This window comes from Myxocyprinus asiaticus, chromosome 40 (genome assembly GCF_019703515.2).
Source record: "Myxocyprinus asiaticus isolate MX2 ecotype Aquarium Trade chromosome 40, UBuf_Myxa_2, whole genome shotgun sequence".
Taxonomy (NCBI): Eukaryota; Metazoa; Chordata; class Actinopteri; order Cypriniformes; family Catostomidae; genus Myxocyprinus; species Myxocyprinus asiaticus.
Genome location: NC_059383.1, coordinates 25,065,863 through 25,085,710, shown reverse-complemented (window position 1 = coordinate 25,085,710; position 19,848 = coordinate 25,065,863). Strand labels below are relative to the sequence as shown.

Genomic DNA, 19,848 nt, shown 5'->3' with positions numbered 1-19,848 from the left:
CAACAGTACACACTCACACACCGTCTTTGCACCCCACATCACTGCAGCGGCACCTAATGTTTAGTTTGTTGTATATTTCTGTGGTTCCACCAGACTATTGGGATGAAAATGGCTGCACTGTGTGGCAGATGATATTTACACCGCAGTGCAAATAGACACTCCGGATCTGTAATTGCGCTTTGAATAGTAGTAAATGACTGTTCATTGTGAAATTCTATTAGTGAAAATGCAACAACAAATAAATTGTTTACTAGCTGGAATTCCATTTTTGATAATGAATGAATACTTTTACTAGTGAAAATGTAATTACTGATATAAAAAATTAGCACTTTCACGAGTAGTTATTCCATTCCTTATATCAAGATTAAACAACTAGTAAAAATTTTTATTGTCGACATCTATAATTCATATCCTGCATGTGATTAAATGTTGAAAGCGCTTGTAATATGCCCAAAGGCATTACAAATATGACCTGACTTGCCTTAAAGGGACTTAGCCATGAAATCTTCATGGAGAAGCTATACTTGGGGGTTTGTTGTGCTGGATAAGGCAACTAAAAACAGGCTTACATGTACCGAATCAAGCACCCATACACTTGTCACATCCTGAATAAATGTTCAAAAAAAATTATAGGTCAAAGGGCCTGGGTAGCTCAGCGAGTATTGACGCTGACTACCACCCCTGGAATCACGAGTTCGAATCCAGGGCATGCTGAGTGACTCCAGCCAGGTCTCCTAAGCAACCAAATTGGCCCGGTTGCTAGGGAGGGTAGAGTCACATGGGGTAACCTCCTCGTGGTAACTATAATGTGTGGTTCTCGCTCTCGGTGGGGTACGTGGCGAGTTGTGCGTGGATGCCGCGGAGAAAAGCGTCGGCCTCCACATGCGCTACGTCTCTGAGGTATCGCGCTCAACAAGCCACGTGATAAGATGAAGGCAACTGAGATTCGTCCTCTGCTACCCGGATAGAGGAGAGTCACTACGCCACCACGAGGACTTAAGAGTGCACTGTGAATTGGGCATTCCAAATTGGGGAGAAAAAAAAAAATTATAGGTCAAAAAGTTTGCTTTTTGTGGCTTTCAGTTCAAGTGTATTAACTCTGAGGCCATCTATATGCCAGTGCATTCTAACATGTTGACAAAATTTCACTTTTAACCGATTTACACATGAAAACGTACAGTCTTTTGGGTAAAGGGACCAAAAAAATGTATGAATCATCTTGCACTACACATTTTTGTCCAATCAAATGCTCTCTAAAATGTCAGTGTCTATCCCCCTAATTTACACCTGCAACTGACTAGCATATAACAAATCATATTTCACAGCAGTGACACTAACTAAATAACTAAAGCCCACTGGCTAAGGAACAAGATCTTTGATATGTCCCTCCCAAACTTCCTCTTTCAATGGGGAAAGTCAACACAGGCAGGAAAACTGTGCTTGTAGGGCAATTTCATCTGGTCTTTAAATGGGTCCGATACTCACACTGCACGTTGACAATGTAGGGGATCCTGAAGTCGCTCTGCAGGGCGGGGTGTTTTACCACGCATGTTAGCGTGTGACCCTGGGCGTGACGGTTGGGCTTCCAGGTATAGTGCACCTGAGTCATAGTGGTGCCGTTGGCGTCGTCCTGCATGTGGGCCTCGGATGTACCATACAGATTTGTCTCCCAGGAGACGTCGGCAGGAGGCCGTGCCCTCTCTGCAATGCAGGTGGCCACCGTAGTTTCATTTCCACCGTCGATCAAAGCGGCAGATCCAGCCGAGACGTACACCTTTGGTTCCACTAAGGGAGAGAGAGAAATATTTAATGAAATGAAGTTAATGTGCAAGAGAACTTTTCTTCCATGGAACACAAAAGTAGATGTTAGGCAGAATGTTAGATGAAAGTGTCAACATTCACTTTCATGGTATGGAAAAATAAATGCAATGATCAAGGTAGAAAATCATATGGGCGTGATATAAACAACATGAGGGTGAGTAAATGGAATTTGAAATTTTGAGTGAATTTTCCCTTTAAATGTACCAAACCGAAACAGTTTCTCTTGGGTTTCATTAAGCTTTAATGTGAGAGGACACACTAACTCATCCCATTACTACAAAGATGTATGAAGATGTATGAAGATAATGAACCGAGCTAAAAGGAAATCCATTCAGACAAGAGTACAATGCAAACAAAAGATAATCTCCTTCAGCATTAAAATCACTCTGGTATCACATCCAATAAACTCATAAACTGATAAGGATGACTGGGACAATAAAAAAAAAAAAAAATAAAAAAAAAAAGTGCGGTAACTACCGGCCGTGAGCGGCCCTGGTTTCTCATCAGAAAGCACCAAGTGCTTTTCCAGAGATGAAATTATTAGTTTTAATGGCTTATCCAGTTTACATGGTAGCCTTCGGCGGAAAATGCAGAGCTTGGGTGTGCAAGCCGTTATGAATCCTGCAGTGTTCAGGACTGGAAAGCTGAGCTTTTCCTTCGCCGTGGCTGACAGAAATACAACGTGTGGGTCACTCTCCCCTTCAGTTTCTCCACTCAAGGCCATCAAAGGGAGGGACAAATGGGAACGTTGCCTTGGACTTGATGACAAGTGGGCCCACTAAGTCAACTAGTCACAAAAAAAGTATGTGGTAATTTGTAGGGCTGTGTCGATACAATCACATAAACGATATGTTGTGCTTTGTTACTTCTTACTATAATCGCATTGATATGCAACATCCTTGTTTCAATTTCTTTTAATGTGTGCATCTCATTTCCTAATAAAATGATGCAATTTTTTGAGCTTGAAAGCTCCAGGTCCCCATTCACTGTAATTGCATGAAAAAGAGCAACCAGAACATTCTTCAAAATTTTCCTTTTGCGTTTCATGGAATTGCAGTGATATTAGTAAATAAAAGTTGTAATAACTGGTTGAACTATTCCTTTAAATCGAGCTATGTGGTTGCTCCAGGCCCCGTGAATTTAAGTGATGGCCCTGTACCAATTGAATCTACACTCACTGACTTGCGTTTGTTTCTCACTCTCTCTCTCTATGGGTTTTCTCTCTCTTCCTATCTTGCAAAGTATTAACATTGGCAGCTGACCTTCAGAGAGAACAGTAGCAGCTGTGGTCTCCCTACCTTTATCGATTCATTCAGTCTGCATATGGTGTATGAGTGACATGTCATAAGTGCCTGTGAGTTTATATGAGCTCTACACTCATGTCATCATGTTTGCTCAGTTGTGTGTGTGCCAAGCCTCGTCTGTCACGTTAAACCACATATTCAACAAGACCTTGCATCGACATCCTAAAGTGCAATGGATCCTAAAAGCAGAGGGCATCATTCTCACGCTCATACACTCCTGTATCCACACACACACACACACACACACACACACACACAGCACATTCCTCGTGATCTAATTATAGCTCCAGCACATGTTCCCCTCCCTCACTAGACCACCACTTTCCATCCTCCAGCACCCTACCTCCTCCCCTCTCCTTTTATTAAACCTCCCGTCCTTATTTGTCTCTACTCTTTTGTTAGTGGAGCTTGCTAAGGCAAGCATCACTATTATTATTGCTCATACTTAAGGTTATAGGTTTCGAAAATATCTCAAGTCTTCGTATTAAAGTTTGGCAAGTAACTTGGCCCTCACGGTTTGTGCTACGGCCATTTGTGATACCTTAAATCGTGTGGCTTCTTCAGGAGAGGTGTGCTATTACTTCTCTAAGTGATCAGACTTGTGATTTCCACTGAGCAGGTGAAAAAAAAAAAAATCCAATGATTTACAATATATATTGAGGGAGGGACCCAAACAATCCCATATTATAGATAATTTGGAATGAACTCTTAAGCCAGTAAGCAACCACCTAGCAATCACCCAGAACATCCTAGCAACTGCATAAAACATGCTAGAAACCATAAACGAACACCTTAGCAACTGTACAGCAATGCCATGGCAGCCACCCACAACACGCATCGTGTTGGTGACTTCTGCATGGACAAGCAGCACTCACATTTTCTTCAGAAAATGTAAAACACTTTTCGCACTTTTTGTACTATTAAAAATCCCTGGGTAAGCTAAAGGCAACTACTGGAAAAAAATAAATAAACACCTTTATAAGAGGTCTAGTTCATATTCCAATGTTCCTCCAACTGCACAGCCCAATTCATCTATGACATCATCTACAACAATTCATCTTTCTCTCCATGAATATTCACTCAACTTCTACCTAAATCTCATTTACTACCAACCTTCATCTTGTGCTCACAGAGGTAAGAGCAACTCTCCGCAGACCCCCGTATCATAATACATAATTAATACACCTAAACAAAGGCATTATGCTTGCAAACATCCTCTTGTTGCTCGTACACCCAGATCACAACAGCACACCACTTTATTCATTCATGTGCATGTTCAACAGAACAGATGTGCTCCAGGGGTTCAACATCATGTTTTCTGGAAGAGCTGGTCTATCTCCCAAATCATACCTTTCATTCCTGCCCTGGAGTCGATCCTAATGTTCTTCCTCTCTCGCACACACAGTGCATACTTCCCCACTAAACAAATAAGCAGTGGTCTATTCACCAGCTGTGATGTGCATCCACTTGAACGCTTTTCTCTGTTTGTTTGAGTGAACACATGCAAAAGGTTTGTCATGGCACTTTAGCGTTAATACTCAAGCACCACGCTATGACTGACCGAGTGCATAAACATTTTTCATCTAACATAATCAGACAAAAACCACAGGGCTCACAAAAAGGATGACCTAGGCCAGTGTTAAGTTTCAGGCCAGTTGACAGAACAATCGCTTGCTTGGAATAATCAGTAATATGTTAATAGGTTTTATATCACATGCCATCATTTTCTAGTTTTTTTTTTTTTTTAAGTCACAGAGTTAAATTATAGCTGCATGCATTAACTTACAGCTATTATTTCAAATGAAAGCTTTAGCGTGCAACTTTTCTGTGTTAAAATACTTTCTCTTATCTGAGCTTAATATGCAGAGACAACTGTTAGTAAGCCATTTGTAGGTTTATTTTCTCAAAACTGTAAATACTATCTCCGTGGTGCTATAAAAATTCCTCTGATTGTTATGAGTGATCCATCCATACTGATAGAATAACACTGACTCAACCAATGGTGTAAGTTGGTGGCGGGACAAAAGCAGTTTGGAAACAAACCTTTATTTTTGCAATTCTGTTCAGTAGCGCTAGTGGCACAGAAATTACACACAAAAGCCATCAAGAAAAAAAAACAACTATGGTGAAGTGTGACATTTCTGTGCCTCTAGAGACACTGGAAAAAAAAGTTGGTATTTTTATGGCTTTTATGGTTTTATTCAAACAGGTTTCCCGGACACTCCCACCATTTGCTGTTTGTCAGACAAACAGTCCCACCCCCAAACTCAACCACCAATGGTTGAGCAAATCTTGCGGTGTCGGGCTGGTCATGATGTTTAAGCAAAGCAATCTTTTGATAGCGCCACAGCCAGTTTTTACACTTCTTGGGAAAATCAAGCTATGAATGGCTTACAGTTGTTTCTACATATTAAGCTAGGATTGAATAAAATTAACACACTGAACATGCTTCACCTAGAAAAGAAAAAGACATTTGGGTACCCCTTCACAATAAGGTTTAAACATTAAACACTGTTAATTCATTAGGTATCATGAACAAAATTAACCAAGATTAATAAATGCTGTAAAATTATTACTCATTATTGGGGGGGTGGAACTTTTGCAGGATACAGACAGAGCAGAAAAAAATAAATATATATTTTTTTTAGCACTGACACACACACACTTCTATTGTTACCTAGCACACTGACGGTGGTGGAGGCTTGCGTGTTACCCAGTGGAAAGGTGGCCACCTTGCAGGTGTACATGCCTATGTCAGCGAAACCCACATCTTCCAGCACAATGGTGGCATCGTGCGCAGAGGGCGAGCGGAAGGACAGGCGTCGCACATATTCAGGAGGGATGGAGATGCCGAACATGGGGTTGTACACAGCCAGTGTCACCCAGCCAGTGGGCAGCTTCCTCTCCCAGGAGCTCTGGGTCAGACTGAGGTTTGTGTCCACCTGCACCGTACAGCTGAGGGTGACGTTCTTGCCCAGCACTGCATTTATCTTAGGGGGGACAACCACTTGACTGCCATATACCACCCCTAAAACAAAGAGAAAGAGGGACATAGAGAGAGAGAACAAACATTTGTCAGGTCTAGGAGTGTCATGATTCCCAAATTTTAGTATTCGATACCAATAACACTGAAATATTTCATTTTTGATGTACCACAACAAACCCTAATATGCAATTGAAAACAATGCTTATAACAATTTTATATAAATATGAAAAAATACAAAAAACAAAAAATAAATAAATAAAGTGTGGCTTTCTCTCTTGTCAATTTTTGCTCGATTTAAATTTACATCATAATATACAGAGGAAGTTCTATTAGGCTGCATTTACAGTGCAAAGCCTAGTGCACAGATCTGATAGTGAAATTTTTTCCCCACCAGTTCTTTCCCAACATTCATTGAAGACATTAGTTTACACCTTCATACCTTGCCAGAACAGGCATTTTGACAGTGAAGTGCATTTGTCCATTTACCTGTACAACACTCTTCACACTCTACACAAATACATATTTAATATTAAGGTGGTTCAAGCAAATCTTTCAAGAAAATGTGCTGGTCGTATTTAACCCAAAATCAATAAAAAAACATTTTAAATTACGCATAAAATAAAATAAAACCTATTTTAGGGCTATTTAGATTTTACATTTATTTATTTTCTATCTCATCATGGTAGTGAGAATTGGGGGGTTAGAATGTACAAAACTCATGAAAATAATGTCACAATGTAAATAATCTTAATGACCCTAAAAAATGGCTCAATTTTCTATATGCAATATAATTTATTTGTTCATTTTGATTTGAGTAAATAGGACCAGGACATTTTATTTACAGGTTTTGTGAGAATCACCCATTTAGGCATTTGAAAGCAGCAACCTGTTAGCAAGACTGCTTGTACAAACTGTAGAATGACGGTACAGTTTCTTTTTTATTTTAGTATCGACTTGGTACTGAAGCGCCAGCACTTTTGGCATCCCAAGTCAGTAAACTTGAGGTGCTGTTATCTTGCTGAAGAGAGCGCTTGAACACCATCTCAACTGACAAATCCGTTTTTATCCTGTTCAAGCCCAATCAATCAGACACCAAGCTCTCTTAACTCTGCTCCTTACTCCTAACTAGAAATTAAATTCCCCTTAGCCTAGACGTCAGGGGAAAAGAGGCTTTTTATCCACGATACCACATTGGTTAGCTGCTGTAATTTGTTGTGCTGTAAAAGCAGAGAATGGAATAACTCTCACTGGGCTGGAGAGACTAAATTTAGCATTCAACTTGCTGCAAAAGACCTCTCGCAAGTGATTTCTAAAATAAAGGTTTGAAAATGGGTCAGGAATAATGGAGTTACGGCAGATGAGAGCTGAAAAAAAAAAAAAAAACAGGCTGATATGGTGATGCACAGAACAATGCTTGCACTGGCCGGGTGGCCATTAGGCCCATAGGGCTTTAAAATAAGAACAACATGGGCATTCACCACAAAATCTCTCCCTGTTCTCCTTCCCGCCTCTTCTCTTCATTTCTGTAGTGTACCTTCCATCACTCGGTCCTTCATCATAATTTTTTCCTCTTTCCATTTGCCGAACAAAAGCTTAATTATGTCTGAGAGAGGGTGTGTGAAATGAGCACAAGGAGAGAGCGAAAGAGAGGGAGAGACTAGACGAGACGGGAGAGAGAGATGAGTGCTAAAAGATGCCAAAGAAACACTGAAGGCCAAATGAGGACAACCTGCATCTTATTGCATCCAGACAGCTGCGCTCACAACATCTGAATCTGTGACATACTGTATATAGACACGCAAACACTCAACATGCATGCAGCCTCTAACATGTGGCGGCTGAGGAAAATGAATATGTTCTGTGGGGAGATGATGGAATTTGGATTTACTCTGGATTCCCACAGCTACTTCAGTCATCTGCAGGAGTTTCCAATGATGAGATGCAAACGCTCTGTAAGCAGCTCACTAAGTTCTGAAAAAGCGCAACCCAGGCAGCATTTTAATAGAATAGATCATCTGAAAATGAAAAATCTTTAATTTACTTACACCCGTGTCGTTCCAAACCTGTATGACTGCTTTCGCGTTCCATGAAGAAAGTTAGGCAGTTACTATTCACTTTCATTGAATCTTTTTTCCATTCAGTGAAAGTGAGGAGGCTATCAGTCTCTAGCATTCTGTTAAACATCTTTTCCGTACCACAAAAGAAAAGTCATATGGGATAATGAATAAATGACCATTTTTACTTTGTGTTTGGAAGAATAGTAGAGACAAGGCTGTTTCAAAAAGGTAGGCAGTAAGCACCTTAGTTATCTGGCAAGGCAACATAATTTTCTCGCATCCGAATATGCATACTTGTCTGCTACACAGTATGCAAACAGTTTGTTAAACGAGTAGGAAGTCCAAAAACTCAGCATTCATGATACAGTATGCAAACAATAATTTCCAGTGTAAAAAATGGATACTTTACCCAATGTTTGTGCACATGCAATTGTTATGATTACAGAAAATCGCTTGGCAACATTCTAATATCAAACTTGAGTCGAGTTGGAGTTGCTGCATATTCAGAGAGTTCCAAATTGGTCACTTGTGAGGTGCCATGCCGGTTAGGATGTCCATGTAGACAGCTCGCTAGGTTTTGGAATAGAGCATAATAAAGTATATTCTCATGTTCCTGTCAAATGCTAAACTGCATTGTAGCCGGAAGACATGCGTCATGCTAAGCTGCCTAGAGAACAAAGCTTTAGCACCATTTAAAACACATTGATCTGTCAGAGTCACTCTTCATCAGACAAACCCAGAGTCTAAGCCAAAGACGACTCTCAAAACCACCCATCTGTGTATGAGCTTCATGTATTATGGCTGGCCGATAGCTGACCTGAATCCAAGAATCAAAACCAGCTCCTCATGGAACCGTGTCATTTTGGTCCGGTCAGAGCAACACTACAAACAGAACAAAATATCTGGATTTAATCTCCAACCTTCTCCATTCTCTTTCTTCCAACCCTCAAAGACCCAAGCACAGATATTGTGTTTTAGGAAGCCACAGGCTGTAGGGCGGGGGGGTGCCGTTAAAACACTTTAAAGATTGCAAAATTTGATTCAAAACTGTTAGCCAAGGTGTCAGCAGGCAGTGCGACTTTCGCATGCTGGGGAAACTTAAAATAATAAATATTTTTTTGCCAAACTTGTTGCTATGATACATTGAGTGTGAGCTGCCATTAAATGTAGTATTTAACCAATGTTTGAGTTGTGTCAGAGCTCTTGGGGGGCCCCCACTGAGTAACTTTCCTCTTATTTTTTGAAGATGATGATAATCCATGGTGTCACTTCCACCTCAAACTGAGCATGTTTAGAAATTTCAGATGGAAAATCAGTTTCAAAATCACTAAAATTTGGATGAAAAAAATATATTAAAAAAATCAAGTTATAATAGGGGAATAATTATATTTTTCTTAACACTCATGCAACACCCCAGACCAACCCTCCCTCAATTCGAACAATGATTTTAACTCATATTTAGAGCAAAATAGCCATTAAATTGCTTTAAACAAGTATTGAAATTTTGCTGAAGTGGATTTGAGGATTAAATACATCCATATCATCTAGTGATCAGTTTAGGGTTTGAGGAAGACATTGAATCTGTAACAAAGTACAAGATAGCAAGGAAATGAAAATATTAAGAACAGAGGGTACAGTTAGATGTTAAAAGCAACAGGTGGTGTGAAAATTGAGGAAATACATCAGAGAAGATCATGTGAAGAAAATGCTTGAGCATATTCAGTCAAATACACAAATGCTGTATCCACACCCACCCGCCAGCCAGCTCGGCCTCTAAAACGGCAATGCTAATTGCAACAAGCTGCTGGACTGGTCGGAAGATGTAATCGTAAATCAAAACCTGCCGTATTGCTTGGCAACAGACTCCAAACATTCCACCAGAGCGTTTGTCTTGCCAGCAACAACCCTCCCCTCTTTTGTCTCTACAGTACACATCCTTGCTGTGAACGGAAGGATAGGAAAAATAAATGACAAAATGTGGCAAACAACGATTATAAGGGAAGTTCAGAACAACTAACATGCTCAATAGCATTAGTAGGTTAGCAAAGCCAGAAGATGACTTCATGGGAATGGATGAGCAAGAGGGGAAATGAACAATAGAATTTAGGCCTGCAAACAATCATTGTAATGGCGTCAGCATTTAAAGAAAAGGCATTTTAGACCGGTGAATCACAAGGATGGGGATTGCCCAAATCCAGACCTCTCCGTCCTTAAATCACTTGGGTTTAAAACAAACCAGCCACAGGGTTCCCGCTCTGAACCAACATAGTGTCACTCATGGGTAATAAGCAAGTTGTCATTGAAAAAGTTACACACATCACCTTTAAGTTCAATGTTAAAAAAAAAACAAACTCTCCTATACAAGGTTAATGTGCAGATAAAACTATAATTCAAGCCATTTGTGGACTGATTTTCACAAAGTGGCGCTTTCAACATTACCCTACCCTGTTTAAGCGGCACAAGGCAACGTTTGCTTAACTAATGCCATGGCTTTTTTTTGGGGGGGGGGGGGGGACTAACTGTTTGTCCAAACAATGGAAAAGCTGTTTGAAAGTAGTCATTAAAGTGTTTGCAATGCACCCCTGTATTGATATTCTCCCTAAATATTAAACATGTGCCATTAAGCATGATCCGCTTAACATACAAAACCTTAATGGACCAAACAACTCCATTCAAACTTTGTTCTGTAGATAATTTCAGGCATGTGTTATTTTTCCATAGTGTAAACTTCAAAGAAATTTTAAGATTGAAGTAGCCTATCAAGTTTGAAAATCTTCCATCGACAAACAGTGATGTTTAGCATTCAAGTGTGCAACCAACAAGAACAACATCATTATAATATGCATAATGAATTTAGATAAATATATAAGATATAAAGTTAAATAAATACAAGGAAAGCAAGATCAATTTATAGCTGCCTTTTCAGTGCATGGTGGCAATGTGTTGATGTTTTTTATTTTTCATATATCCTCTAAAGAAATAATTCTGACCCTTTCTTATTTAAATGTTAAGGATTTCTGATGATGCATATGTTTGAGGCTAGTTTTACATTCTCCGTACATAGGAAAAATTATTACCAAAACCATGAACCAACAAAATGTTCCCCAATGCAGTAATGACTGTTTTACTAATTAAACTGCTTCAGTGTCTGAGAATGAAATTCAGTAGAGACATTGAAAAAGCCTTGCTGTTCTCTAAATAAATTACTGAATAGTGTAATAAAAGCAAACGTGTGTACAAACAATCACACACACTTTGTTCTGAATAACGCAAACACATTCTACAAACTCATGCATGCTCCACAGCACGGTGGTTGCATCATTCATATAGAGCACAAATCCATACAGCCAGAGAGCTCAGAGCAGCACAGGAAGTTTACTGTCCTGACAGCAAGGACATCGAGATCCCAGAAGGGTTTGAGCTCCATTCTGCCACGGTCAGCTATTCCTTTACACGCGCGTGCTACCTGTAAGGTGTGCCGGTGCATGCGAGGCTTTCTGCACGTGTCTGTGTGCTGTGTGTGAGGATGAGGTTCAATTTTCCCTCTCAAAAGACAGTTTGTATTCACTGCTCACGTTATGTCACAGTGGAGTTATCACCTCTACCATGACTCAGCAGAAGGGTTTAACTTTGCCACGTCTCCATCACTTAACCTAATATTATTGCATGAGGGAGAAGAGAGGAGGAATGGAGAGAGGAAGTTTGCTTCATTAAAGTGAAAATGAAGAAATGGATCCCATTTATTTCTTAAATGCATGTTCTTGGTCTTAAGATGAACGATTCATTATTAAAAAGTACATTCATTTTTATATGTCATCTTGGACTTAAGGACATAGCAGCATCATTCAAACGCAGTGGTTTACAGTAACAGATGACATTGTAAAAATGTACTTTTCAAATACTGCCATGATTTATCCATGAGTGAAAATATTCAATAACAGGGCAGTTACTGAGATGGAGTAGTAACCCAACATGGCTGTCCCCATGAGGGGACCCTCTCCAAGTAGAATAAAACAGCTTTTAAAAGGTCACTGATATGACTGAATGAGAGTTGTCATGATTAGTTACACGTTTCAAAATTACTTTTCATTAGGAGTAAAACTTTTTTTAATGAGGAAAAAAAAAAATACAGAGTGCACCTTTAAGTCTTTAATCCTTATCGATGTATTAACTTGCTCTTCCTCTTGAAATTACTTTTGTTTTCTGTCACATAGACCAAGATGGCCCTACCTGAGGTCCAAAAGCTATTTAGGTATAATTTTAGCAAACTCATTCAGATATGGCTCGATTCTGGTAATGGAAAGGTCACTTTTCATCCGATCAATTCACAATGGATGAAAGTCAAGTCCCATCCAACAACTTTTTCCCACATGAATATCCAGTTTCACTCAGAAATACTTGAATTGCAAAAATAACTATTTTATCCCATCATTAGGTCACAAAAAATAAAATAAAAAAAATAAAAAAAAATAAATCAGCAAGGACAGAAATGACAGTCAATAACAATAAAGACTTGAGATAATCCATAATAGTATAATTAATCTTGTGATTTGACCTTGGATCAGACACTCATACATTCTGGGAACAAATATGGTCTGAGATTATAAAATGTTAAACACACACACACACACACACACACACACACACACACACACACACACACACACACACACACACACACACACACACACACACACACACACACACACACACACACACACGATATTCAAGATAATCATTAGCAAGAACATCACAACTACTGTACATATTCTACACCATGGTTTGCAAGAATTTATAGAACTAGAAAATAACCTTCTGACAATCTTCCCTTCCCATGTAGGCTCTTTTTTTCACCTTGTATTATTTATATTCCTTTCACTCTAGTATCATTTTTAACCAAGCATATGGAATGATATTATCCTCAGATGGAAAAGACAACCAAAGTAGAATGAAAACATTGGTTTGTTCCACTGGGGGAAGGGAGAATAAGGTTAAGGTTTTGACGTAGAGAGATGAGAAAGGGCAATGTTTCCATAGCCGTTTCGATCATTAGAAAATAGTGGTTTGAGAATCATAAAGCTGTGAGGTTGAATGATTAGAGGCCTGAGTAAAAGAGACACTGTGACTCAGCATTAGAATATGAGCTGTGCTGCTGCAGTAGCCACAGTGCCGTTACAGCTTTTCAGTCATGTCAAAATCAGTGATTTTTACAACAAAAAAAGGTTGATTTTTGTGCCATGACAGTCACCGTTTTGTCTATTGAGCTGTCATAATCTTGCCCTTTTCTGCAATGACATCAATGAAAGCTCATTGTGATGTCACCATCATTTCTGCAGTGTCATCAATGAAAGCTTTTTGTGATCTCAGTCATCAGGCTTCACATTCCTCTGACATTCCAATGTAGACAGAATGCATCACAATGCCAGGTGATTGAGCATTCACGTTCTCTATTCTGGCACAGCAGTTTTGTCCATTAAAGAGAGTGCACATTAAACATTATTTTATATGGGGGGTGGGGGTACTCTAAATGACCTGGGTGCTTTTAAGGAGATTCCTTAAAAAACAGTTCTTGTAAGCCTCAGAATCTTCTGGACCAATCACCTCCCCCTAGGGCTGGGCAATATATTGAACAGTAATAATTTAGCCAATATTTAACTGGTTAATAAGCGAAGTAGTTCTTAATATTTATCATTGTGTAATATATATATATATATATATATATATATATATATATATATATATATATATATATATATATATATGTGCATATCACTGAAAACTGCATTTTCCCTTGTGTTCATTAAATGGAAAACCGTGGGGAAACATGCCTTTAATATTTTTAAATAGATTTTTATTCAATGCCTTTAAAATATTGAATTGACTTGGCTACAATAGCTGTTAGGATGAAATGGTCCCTCTGATTTAAAAAGAATAAAAAATAATAACGTTTGAGCCATTTCAGAGCAAATACGTATTACATCTCAATATTTTTCAGCCTATTGACGATATTTGATATATCGAGATTTATCGAATATCGCCAATAGGCTGAAAACTATCGAGATGTAATTTTTATAGCCATATTGCCCAGCCCCATCTCCCCCTCAGCCTTGCCGTTTATGCACGTATCGGGTAGATTCTGGCAGTCTCCGGGCCTCTCTGTGGTCTAGACTGGAGCTAGTGAGCAACTTTCTGAAGGAGACCCATGAGTCACTCTTCCCAAAACCACCAGCTCGGTGTGAGAGCAATGGCTTCACCACTGCCCTTAGGAAACCACTGCTCGGACTGCAGCAAAACTGTCACAATACAAACATTCACACTTGCCTCTCACTCAGCTTGCCCCTTCTCTAGGTGCCGTTTTATGTCTTCAATTGTTTGCCATTCTTTGAGAAACCAGCTTTCTGACAGCTGGTGAATAGCCTGTTTGTGTCCGCAAACAATCTGGCTGGTCGTCGTTTCAGTTTTAAAATCCCACCCTTTTATGTGAAGCTTGTAATTTCTTAGTCACCAGCAGCACCAAACAGAAGAAAAAAAGTTTTCAAACAGGTTTCCCAGATGCGTCCATTGCTCACTCTGTCCCTCTCCTGCCACTGGTTGAGCTGTTTCGCTCCAAACTCATGCCATTGGTTGAACCAGAAGTTAACATGTCTGACCACTCAAACAAAAAGCGATATTTTGAAAGTTCTACAGAACCAGTGTGTCTACTCTCTTCAGAAAGTCAACTTACGAATACCTTGCTTACCATGCTAGTCTCTGCACATTAAACTGCGATAGGTGAAAGTATAAAAAAATAAAAATGTTACATTTCACATATAACCTTTAAATAAGCTCTTATCTTGTTTAGGTCCAACTTCCAATAAATAAAGCACAATATAAAGGCATACCCTGCTATGCCACCTTGTAAAGGCTAAACACTAACTACACAATGTCAAAACTGAATTGGGCTCTAATACTATGACCTGTCCGGTGACAGCTGTTTTTTTTCTCAACTATGCTCAGATCGAGAAATCAAAGTGTGAAAACTGATCCACATTTGGCATGACAAAAAAAAACCAAAAAACACATTTGGCATGTGTTTGCGTAGTTACTGCGTTTTGCCTTTGTAGGGCAGTACAGTGATATGCATTTTATGTACCAAAGCTTGGTCAGACTATTTGTCTATCAGGGAGGAGGAGACTTTGAGGTCTCTGGTGCATTCCTGCTGAGCGCCAACGCTGCTGGAGATGCAATGACCGCATTTATGTGAAACCTGAAGCCACCGAGTTGCTGCTTGTATGTAGTCATACAATAATGGTGTAACCCTTCACATCACTGCCTGTCAAGTTATTTATGCATAAATTCACACACAACAATTGTCATTTCACCTTTAGCCCCCTCATACACGCTTGATGCTTTTATACCGGCAGGGGTCTGCAATCTATGGCAGAGGGGTAATCACTGGCCCACCAGCAACGGCGAGAGAGTAGACTATTTTATTCATATGAAATTCCACACCTGCATTCCAATCTATATCTTGATGTAATACTTTCTCATGATCATGCAGTGTGTTTTGATGAGCTGAATGGGAGGCTAAACAAAGTTAAAATGTGACGAGACTGCAGTATACCCAACAGACTCGTGCAGCGCATGCAAGCATTCACGCATCACGAGCCGACAGCGCTTCACTTTCAGTTAATTGCCCAAATAAATGAGCACGCTTTGCTGTGGTCAGGCTGCGCAGATGACAGCAAACATTCCATGTTTCATTTTTTTCTTTTTGCTTTCAGAACCTCACGTGAAAAAAACATTATTATTCCTTAAGATTTCTAAACCAGCATACAGGTACACCCTTCTTAAACCATGGTCACATTCAAAATTACATGTAAAGATTAAGAGAAAACCTAAACCCACATCGTGGGGTTCAAAAATCTGAGTCTATTCATATCAATTAAACCAGGAAATAAAGTTTTAGGATTTTGCAGGTGTGATTCACCGAAAAGGGCTAAATAGTTGATCAGCTTGTGATGAGTGAATGGCTTGCACGTGCAGCGCGAGTCTAGTCACACTTTAATAGTGTTTAGTCTCCCGTTCAGCTGATGAAAACAGGCTGTGTGATCATGAGGAAGGATTACATAAAGATGTAGACTGGAATGCAGGTGCGAAAAACTTTTTATAAGTAAAAGACTGCTCCTCTCTCGCTGTTGCTTGCGTGCTAGTGATTACCCCACTGTGTGATTTTTAAAACTGTATGACATAAATATTTACAGTTTTCTTAATCGCTTTGTCTCAATTCTCAAGATAATTTTTTTTCTCAAAACATTAAGTTCAAATCTCTGAACAATTAGTTTCTTGTTCACACCAGATTTGATTTTCTTATTCATTTAAACAAATTACATGTGTTTTGGCACATGTGTGCAAAAGAGTAAGTACAATTGTCTACAATTTGCATAATAACTAAATGCACATGGCTTGCTGATCAAAACAGATTAATTGATTCTCAGTGAAATGGTCACTCTTCACAACTTCTAAACATTCTTTCATCGTGTGAGCCATCACATGCAATATGATCCATTTAATTATCAAAATCTGTCAAACATACATGTATATTCGGGGTTGGGAGGGTTACTTTTGAAATGTATTCCACTACAGATTACAGAATACATGCTGTTAAATGTAATTTGTAACGTATTCCGTTAGATTACTCAAGGTCAGTAACGTATTCTAAATACTTTGGATTACTTCTTCAGCACTGGTAAATTTTTTCACTTGTTTTGACTACAAAACATCTGCCAGTACAGTAAGACTAAATACACGTTAAAAATACATTCTCTGAAAAACCGAAATATCTTATGCAGTGTTGTTTCTAAACAAGATAAATCAAATTATTTAATAAAAAAATGTTTTAAAAGCTTTAGATTTTTTTTTTTTACAGGAAAATACAAAAATTATCAAGAATATGATTTTTGCCCTAATATCAAAGGTCTTACTAGAAAAAAGAAATTATGATCTAACATGAATTTTCTTGATACAAAAATATGATCAGGCCTGGTAACATGTGCATGTAAAATGGCTAGAAATAGCATTTTAGCTTAGCGTAATGCTGACAATTTACACAAGGCTTATTTCTATTTCTTCTGCTCCAAACTTACTTCAAACTAACTTCTGTCTGCTCGTATGAATGTAACACATCATAAGAAAGTGTTTCACCGCTGTTCAAATGCACTTTGGATCACATCATTTATATGTATAAATGTTTTCCATCTGAAAAGACTAAATATTAAATGAAACAAATGACAATAAAATGCAAAGTAATCTCTTCAGTAATCAAAATACTTTTTGAATGTAACTGTATTCTAAATACCAATTATTTAAATTGTAACTGTAGTGGAATACAGTTACTTATATTTTGTATTTTAAATACGTAATCCCGTTACTTGTATTCCGTTATTCCCCAACCCTGTGCATATTCCATAAATATGACATGGAATGTTTTTTCATTGTTGCGGGTTTTTTATTTTAGTGGCATTGGCCAATTTTCTGACAATAACTAGGTTTTGAAGCATGAATTAAATATTTTGGGTGAATTACTACATTTTGCAGAAATGCATTAGAGTTGTGATGTCACATAAAACAGCTGTGACAATTGCACTAATGGTTTCAAAAAATTGGCCAAAGCGATTGAGAAAAAATAAGATTCTACACAATTTTGTGATCAGTAATTAAATAAGCAAATTTGACAATAACTGTTTTAAATAACTTTTTACAAAAGGACAGTTTTTCTTTCATTAAAGCACTTTCACAAGATGCTCTGTGAAAATTTACATGCAAGATTTTTCACATGCGGGTTTTGCACACATTTTTCACTCAAATTGTTATGCTGATATCATTTGTAATGAAAAATAAACAATTAAAATAAAAATTCTGTTTTGCATTTTCACAAGTGGACTCTGGAAAATCATACATGCGCATGTCATTTTGGGGGGGTGTGGTGTGGGACGCGTCGGCACAGCCATTGACCAGAAAAAAAAAAAAAAAAAAAAAGGTACTCCATGTCAAAAAGGTTGCTAACCCGTTTTACGGCCTTGGGCTCTTCATGCAGCCAGGTCTATTTTCATTCAGTGTCTCCTCGTTTGGGTGTCTGTGCCTGACGTGTTCAGATACAAGCATTTTAAAGCCCACTATCTATTCTCTGCTCTGTCCAGAACACCTGTCCACCTATACTGCTTTACAGGCTAATACTCCTCTACAGCCCCCATTTGGTCGTTTATCATCATTCAATATTTTAAAGTAGCTTCTCCAGAGTCAGAAGGTGATCAAAGCTTTTGTCATACACAGTGCATAGGCAGTGACATTTTTTATAAGCAGGTTAGTTCAGCATAACTGTGCATTAAAAAAAAGTGTTATTACATAATAGAAGCAAAATAAGCAGAACAAAAAGATAAGAAACTGAGAATGAAAAGGAGGTAAAAAGAGAAGGATGAGTGCCAATAATTTATCCCTAATTTATCCCTCAATTCATAGTTATGCTGCTTTAGTTAGGTCTGCCGGAACCGAAAACACTTCTTATTCTTTAACCCTGCTTTAAAGTGAATGGCATCTATGCTAATTTTATTCTATTTCTTTCACTGTCTAAACCTCGGGATTACCAGAGGCTGCCAGATCCATCCCCTGTCCTCCCTATTGTCTGACTCCCACTGTCGCTAAGTGATGATGACCAGCTGTAGCATGTGCCAGCCAGACTTCACTTCAGTCTACGAAGACGGACTTCACAGAGGATGAACTGATGCAAATTCAAAGACATGGGATTCTTCATCAGCCACTGTCTGAAGCATGGACTCTGGATGAAGTTCACCAAAATTACCTTCAATAAGCTTCCAGCTGGACCGCGATGCTCCTCACTGAATGATACCTATATCAACTTGGTCAAAGGAGGGACAGCACTCTTAAAAAACAAAAAAAAACAAAGAATACAGAAATGAACTACATAGAAAATTAACCACTAACAAAAGCACTGGCCATAAATCAAAGGACAATGCTTCTATGTGTATTTCCTCAGTTAATTCGGGATAACTTCAAGGACTCTAACACAAACTTAAGTTCATACAAAATCATTTGGTTTAACCATTGAACCCCAACACTTACTTAATTTACTAATTTTAACCACTAAGAGTTCTAAACATAAATAATATTGGCATTATATTCATTCATTTTCTGTTATAGCATAATTTCATGTACAAATGCTTTGAAACAACACCTGTTGTGAAAAGCGTTATACAAATACATTTGACTTGACTATAAGTGGAGTTAATTTTAAGACTACATAGGAAGCACTACTCTATGTACATTTCAATATTTTAGTGAAAGCGCCAAATATTACGCATCACAATTGCGCCATTCGCTCAAATAATGCAATCCCCTTTGTTCTATACATGAACATGTCTTTGAATAAGTTAGTGAATGCATGGCCCATGGAACACCATTAAAGCTGTGCTTCAGTGGGAGTCTAGAAACACCAGAACAATTAGATTAAGAGAATAAAAATTCAATGCTGATTGGACGAGAGGATCAAAACATGTCATTTTGGTTTCTGCCCTGGATGGTTCATGGTATGGAGATACACACGCAGTTCCTTGCAAACAGATGTAACGTTTCATTCAGCTTTCATAATTTGATATTTTGCCCATTTTCTTGCAAAAACAGTTCT

At 38.5% G+C, this 19,848-nt stretch overlaps 1 protein-coding gene across 2 annotated transcripts in view; it reads right to left on the bottom strand.

Moving 5' to 3' along the window:
• LOC127431241 (nectin-3-like protein) overlaps positions 1 to 19,848 on the bottom strand; it is a 111,565-nt gene that overhangs the window by 56,949 nt on the left and 34,768 nt on the right. For both annotated transcript variants that reach the window (XM_051681587.1, XM_051681586.1), the window contains exons 2-3: positions 5,803 to 6,153; positions 1,486 to 1,785 (exon numbers count right to left, since the gene is read on the bottom strand). In XM_051681587.1, the coding sequence (XP_051537547.1) occupies positions 1,486 to 1,785; positions 5,803 to 6,153 (651 nt within the window). The remainder of the gene's footprint in view (positions 1 to 1,485; positions 1,786 to 5,802; positions 6,154 to 19,848) is intronic.